Source organism: Doryrhamphus excisus, linkage group LG1, assembly GCF_037039965.1.
Source record: "Doryrhamphus excisus strain RoL-2023G ecotype Guam linkage group LG1, RoL_Dexc_Guam_v1.1, whole genome shotgun sequence".
Lineage (NCBI taxonomy): Eukaryota > Metazoa > Chordata > Actinopteri > Syngnathiformes > Syngnathidae > Doryrhamphus > Doryrhamphus excisus.
In genome coordinates this window covers 25,945,647-25,952,669 of record NC_136357.1, presented here as the reverse complement: position 1 = coordinate 25,952,669, position 7,023 = coordinate 25,945,647, and the positions used below count along the sequence as shown (strand labels likewise).

At 44.5% G+C, this 7,023-nt stretch overlaps 1 protein-coding gene across 2 annotated transcripts in view; it reads left to right on the top strand.

The window, feature by feature from the left end:
- The first annotated feature begins 1,080 nt into the window (after positions 1–1,080).
- Positions 1,081–7,023, top strand: part of ntrk3b (neurotrophic tyrosine kinase, receptor, type 3b) — a 273,184-nt gene continuing 267,241 nt past the window's right edge. For both annotated transcript variants that reach the window (XM_078792754.1, XM_078792752.1), the window contains exon 1: positions 1,081–1,711. In XM_078792754.1, the coding sequence (XP_078648880.1) occupies positions 1,467–1,711 (245 nt within the window). In that variant the 5' untranslated portion in view covers positions 1,081–1,466. The remainder of the gene's footprint in view (positions 1,712–7,023) is intronic.

Below are 7,023 nucleotides of genomic sequence, written 5' to 3'. Positions count from 1 at the left end.
TAACCTAGCATGACCTTGCTGCTAAACTGTCGCCCTTCATATTTGTGATTTTTTTTTAGGGGGGGGGGGCTAGAAAATACAGTATGCTATGCATGGCCCGATTGTCATGACATTTTTTTTGGGGTGGTTTGGGTCACCCTAAAGTCTGTGTGTTTACATAAACTCTATAGCGCCACCAACTGGTGGAAATGTATCTGTTGTAACATCAGATAGTAGTCATGATGTGCTATGGTACCCATTATGTTATTGTATGGTCATATCACCTCGTACTTTGGTACGTTACAAAAATAAATAAAAATAAAAATGAATCAAAAAATTTTTTTTTTAATTAAAAAAATATTACGAAAGCAGGAAGTGAACAAATGTAACAGTTACTGATTGTAAAAGTACCAAATGGAGGGGTAGGATTTAATAAGCTTTGCTTCTTCCTACTCCTTTTGGACATGTGGAACTGGGAACTGATTATGGGATGCATTCAATTGTAATCTGATGCATGTTCAAATGAAATAATACCATTACCATAACACTGCTTAACTTCTTTTTACGACCAGTCCATGGGTGTACCCCGCCTCTCACCCAAAGACAGCTGGGGTAGGCTCCAGCACCCCACTGTGACCCTCGTGAGGATGAAATGAATGAATGAACTTCTTTTTATACTTTTAGGAGTGTACACTTCAAATTACCGTAAGGATACAGTGGTACCGGTTTGACCCTGGAACAGATGATTTTTTTTTTGCATGGCCTGTTGTTGTTGGTGTTTCATACGTATCTTTCTGCCCGGAATTGCACTTTTTCTCGTATGTCGTGCAATCCTTCTTCATATTCGTCCTTTTATGTCGAGAAGACTGCACGCAATGATTGAAATTGTGTCGACGATGCATTGCTTTTGTTGTGAGCCAGTGTGTGTGTGTGTGTGTGTGTGCGTGTGTGCACAGCAGCAGTCCCTCCGTGCGTGTAGCTGTAATCACACTTGACTGCATGCAGCTTCTGCAGGTGTCAGTATGACAGCAGCCGGTGGGAGGGACTTGACGCCCCAACTTCTCATTCGGTGCGTCTCTCTCTCTCTCTCTCTCTCTCTCTCTCTCCATCATCCATCCATCCATCCAGAGCTCCAGTCGTCCTGCTCCAGCCCGCCGAGGAGAGCAGAAGAGAGCACGGCTTCGCATGCAGTCCAGTCCTGGAGCCACCATGCACGTTTGTTGCCACCCACGGGAGATTTTTTACACTTGATGCTCGGGTTTTTTTTTTTTTTAATTTTTTTTAATTTTTCATTTTCTGTGTGAGTGTGGTGTTCTTTTTTTATTTTTATTAGCTTGCCTTGTTTGTGAGGGGGTGCAAGGACACTACACAGAGCATCCTCTGTTCACACGCACCATCCTCCTCCTACTCCTCCGCCTCCTCCTCCTCCTCCTCATCCTCTCGGAAAGAAAGGACCTTCAGGATCTTCTCCTGCAGCAGGAGCAGACATGGATCTATGGCTCGACTCGATGCGGATTTTCCGGTGGAGGGTTTTCTTCCTGCTCAGCCTCCTTTTCCGGGACCACCTGAGCTCCATGCTGGACTGCCCGCCGACCTGCAGCTGCTCGCAGACCGAGATCTATTGCAATAAGTCGGACAGCGGCAGGTTCTTCCCGCTGCTCGCCGTGCAGGACACCGGCGGCAACGGCACCGGCGTGGACATAGCGGACCTGTTCAAGAACATCACGTCCATGTGAGTAGACCCGTGTGCGTGTACGTGCGTGTGTACGTTTTGTGTGTGTGTGTGCGCGCTCCTCCTTGGCGCAGGACTTGCGCGCTTCAGACACTTTTGTGCACAACAGCGATCCAAATGGGTGCATGTGTACGTGCGTGGGGGGGCTGCGGGGGGGTGAGTGGGTGGTTGGTTGGCTGGGGGGGGGGGCGTGCTTGTCCCTAAAGTTGCACCTCTGCAGGCCTCATCATTATCATCATCACCATCCTCCTCCTCCATCTCGGATGCTGCGCCTCTCATCGGCATCCGAGCGCGCGTCCAACTGCTCCGACAGATTGCGCCAAATGGAACAGAAATAAATGGCGCAGTGAGGTCAACCAGTAACCCCCCCCCACACCCTCACATATATATATATATAAACTTGAGACAGATGTGTGTTGTGACACACAAAAAACAAACAAATAGGCACTTGTTGTTTCTACGCGCAAATACACTTAATGGTGTGTGTGTGTGGGGGGGGGGGGGTCTTAAAGCCTCCATCCATCCTCACCACATCACCCCCAAAAAGTGCATGAATCTGTCTAATTTGCGTCTAAAGTGTCAACACCCCCTCATATTCATAAACAGTACAACCAACTCTACACAATAATACAGTATATATATATTATATATGTACAGTATATTCATATATGGACAACTTCTTTTGCTCCATCGTCTTCCCACGCCACTAGAGGGTACCCTGCACCCGCATCCACATCCTCCCCCCCCAACCCCCATCCTTTTTTTTTTTTTTTTAGTCAAGAGGCTGCAGATTTAAGAGCATAAAAAAAGGCTAGCTTATACCACCTAATGACTTATTCATTGGGCAGCAACCTGTTAGCATCTTTTACCCCCCCCCCCCGCCCCCATCCCATCCCGTGTCCACCCTGCTAAGATAAAAAAAAATACAAAGTTTCAAGGAAAAAAAAAGTGGTGTAGTCATTAGTGTTTCTTTTTTTGTGTGTGTTTTTTTTAGTGGAACTCCTAATCCGATTGACTCCCGCCAGGCTAATGGCGCGTGTCACGGTCGGGCTCCGGCGGCCGTCTTGTTTTTCCTTGTTTTCTGCTCCGAGCGAGGATTCTGACCCGCGGCAAAAAGAGACAAACAAATGATTCATTTATGTCTCCAAATGTCACTTCCACTGCTCCAGAAACTGGGTGCGATCAATGGTGGTTTTTTTTGTTGTCGTTTTTAACAAGGTGTGGTTGGGTGTGATGCATTCGGGGGGGGGGGCATGCCCCAAGCAGTGGCGGCCATGTGGATGCATGGCGGATACAGGCCCCAAACAGTGGCTTGGAATTGAAACAGTAATCATAAGTCATATTCACGACGATGCAAATGAGCTAACTATCCAGTGAATGGAGTGAGGTTCCCCGGGGTAGTGAAATTAGCATGTTTTTATTTTTGTTGGACGGTCGCGTCCTTGTCGGTTTAAACAAGTACTCTAGGTATAGCAGTACTTGCATTGTTGACTTTTTCCACTTACCGTTTGATTGGGGATGTATGTTCTTTTTTTGTCGTTTTTAACAAGGTGTGGTTGGGTGTGATGCATTGGGGGGGGCATGTGGATGCGGGGCGGATGCAGGCCCCAAGCAGTGGCGGCCATGTGGATGCAGGGCAGATGCAGGCCCCAAACAGTGGCTTGGAATTGAAACGGCTCATTTGCATCGTCGTGAATACGACTTATGATTACTAACTGTCCAGTGAATGGAGTGAGGTTCCCCGGGGTAGTGAAATTAGCATGTTTTATTTTTGTTGGACGGTTGCGTCCTTGTCGGTTTAAACAAGTACTCTAGGTATAGCAGTACCTGCATTGTTGACTTTTTCTACTTACCGTTTGATTGGGGATGTATGTGTTTTTTTTTTTGTCGTTTTTAACAAGGTGTGGTTGGGTGTGATGCATTCGGGGGGGGGGGGGCAGTGGATGCGGGGCGGATGCAGGCCCCAAGCAGTGGCGGCCATGTGGATGCATGGCGGATACAGGCCCCAAACAGTGGCTTGGAATTGAAACGGCTCATTTGCATCGTCGTGAATACGACTTATGATTACTAACTGTCCAGTGAATGGAGTGAGGTTCCCCAGGCTAGTGAAATTAGCATGTTTTATTTTTGCTGGACTTTCGCGTCCTTGTCGGTTTAAACAAGTACTCTAGGTATAGCAGTACTTGCATTGTTGACTTTTTCCACTTACCATTTGATTGGGGATGTATGTTTTTTTTTTTGTCGTTTTTAACAAGGTGTGGTTTGGTGTGATGCATTCGGGGGCGGGGGGGGGGGGGCAGTGGATGCGGGGCGGATGCAGGCCCCAAGCAGTGGCGGCCATGTGGATACATGGCGGATACAGGCCCCAAACAGTGGCTTGGAATTGAAACGGCTCATTTGCATCGTCGTGAATACGACTTATGATTACTAACTGTCCAGTGAAAGGAGTGAGGTTCCCCAGGCTAGTGAAATTAGCATGTTTTATTTTTGCTGCACGGTCGCATCCTTGTCGGTTTAAACAAGTACTCTAGGTATAGCAGTACTTGCATTGTTGACTTTTTCCACTTACCGTTTGATTGGGGATGTATGTATTTTTTTTTGTCGTTTTTAACAAGGTGTGGTTGGGTGTGATGCATTCGGGGGGGGCAGTGGATGCAGGGCGGATGCAGGCCCCAAGCAGTGGATGCGGGGCGGATGCAGGCCCCAAACAGTGGCTTGGAATTGAAATGGCTCATTTGCATCGTCGTGAATACGACTGATGATTACTAACTGTCCAGTGAATGGAGTGAGGTTCCCCGGGGTAGTGAAATTAGCATGTTTTTATTTTTGCTGGACTTTCGCGTCCTTGTCGGTTTAAACAAGTACTCTAGGTACAGCAGTACCTGCATTGTTGACTTTTTCCACTTACCGTTTGATTTGGGATGTTTAGCTCTGAGCTTCAGGTCCTTTTTCATTTGTCCTTTCATTTCTGAGATGCTGAAATAAAAATGATCCTTTCATTCAAAAAGAGCTGTGGGATTTTTTTCTGAAGTTTCAGATTCCACAAGCTCCACCGATGGTTTTTTTTTTTCGAGGCGAGGTTTCATTGTGGAGATACTTGCCGTCTTAAGGGTATGCGTCATGTAAAATTGATACGTAAAAAAATAATTCATAGTGGATCGTTAGCGCTCGTGATGACGGACCAAGGACGTTTCCTGGCATGTTCTTGCCTAATTTATGCGGAGCGACACAATGCTCATTGCCTAGTCGATTTTTGCCTAGCGCCGAGTACGAGGACGGGGGCCGTTCTGTGTTTTTTTGCTAACAAGCCACCTATTTGCTCTCACGATGAGAGAGAGAGAGAACAGCAGATAACCAAGGAATGGACCGACCCGTTCTGATAATGATTGTTTCCAAATGCGGTAGGAGGCATGGGGGTTTGAAGTGGAGATGGCCTTGATGTTACACTTGAAGTAAAAAAAAAAAAAAAAAAAAAGCGCCATTTTCATTGGGAAGCTGAAGTGTCAGACAGGTTGTTTGTTTTTTGCACTTTCCAATTAGCGCCTCCGCTACTGATGCTTCTTCTAAACCATCAAGCTAAATAGCTTCTTTCTTGCTGCTATTCTCCAGAACAGGAAGTAACTTTTAGGGGGATTTTAAAGAGACAGTGCAGCTTTCTTGACTTTTAAAACTATAACTGATTCGTCATTGGGTGTAACTAACAGGCTACCTATGATCAAACTGTCAACACTGATCCTGATACAGTGGCATCTTGGCATCTTTTAACACGGGAATACAACATTGTAACTACATTTATAGGACAGAAACGTGGAAAAACGGACATTTTGCAGGGAAGTGGCTCATAACTTTGATCCTGGTGCATATACAGTATCTTAAAGCCGGCTGGCTAATAGCTAACAGGTAATAGCTAATATCTAATAGCTAAAAACAAATAGCTAATATCTAAAGCTAACGGGTAACATCTAATAGCTAAAAACAAATAGCTAATAGCTAAAGCTAACGGGTAACGGGTAATAGCTAACAGGTAACGGGTAATAGCTAACAGGTAGCGGGTAATAGCTAACAGGTAGCGGGTAACAACAGTACATCTAATAGCTGTAGCTAAAATAGCTAAAAAATAGCATCTAATAGCTAAAAACAAATAGCTAATAGGTAACGGGTAATAGCTAATAGGTAACGGGTAACAGGTAACAGCTAACAGCTCATATCTAATAGCTAAAAACAGCTAATATCTAAAGCTAGTAGGTAATAGCTAACAGGTAATAGCTAACAAGTAACAGGTAATAGGTAATATCTAATAGCTAAAAACAAATAGCTAATATCTAAAGCTAGTGGGTAATGGGTAATGGGTAATAGCTAATAGCTAACAGGTAATAGCTAATACGTAATAGCTAATATCTAAAAACAAATGGCTAATATCTAAAGCTAATTGGTAATAGCTAATAGCTACTATCTAATATTTAAGAGCTAATGGGTGCTATCTAATATCTAAAAGCTAATATGTAATATATCTAGTAATAGCTAATGGTTGCTATCTAATATATGTAATATCTAATAGCTAGCTAATAGCTATAGAGTAAATCGAGTAAAATGTTCCAAAAAGTTCAATTTTCCTTTACCCAAAATTGCTATTGTGGCCCAAAGCAGATAGTTGACAATTCCGAGAATCCGTGTCTGGAGGCTTAAATTCCCTTTAAACTCCCCTTTAAACTTTTTGACTCAGTCATCCGTCCGCTCTTCATTTCATTTACTTTTTCAGGTCCTGGTGGACTCAACCCGTCGACTGCGCTCTTTGACCAAGACATTTGTTTCCGATACGTCGGCGTCATCACCCTCTCCTTATATTCTGTAGCGCTAACCTCGTTAAAGGGGCCCGCATCAATTTGCTTTATACCCGGTGGAAACGCTGCAATAAAAAGCGCTAATATCACGCCGCATCCCATAATAATCCCGCTGGGATTTATCTGTAGTCACACACATCATTAACATTGCATCATTACGTGTGCGACTTACAAAACGGGAGAAGCCAAATAGGTCCTTGCAGAGGTTTGTTTTATCCTTGGGAAGATAAAACGTGCTAACAATGGCCGACACTTTAAGCCGGTGCAGATATACTCCAGATGGGAAGTGGCTATTTCCTGGCGACTACAAGGTTTTAAATGGCATAAATGCATGAAGATACTGTTATATGGACTGAATCGGCGTGTATATATTCCACCTTCTGCTTGCCGTTTTTTTTTACTAAATAGATTCCAATTTGTTCTTTCCTTCAAGGCTCCTTCAGCTCGTCTGGTAAGACCTTTCCTACTTTT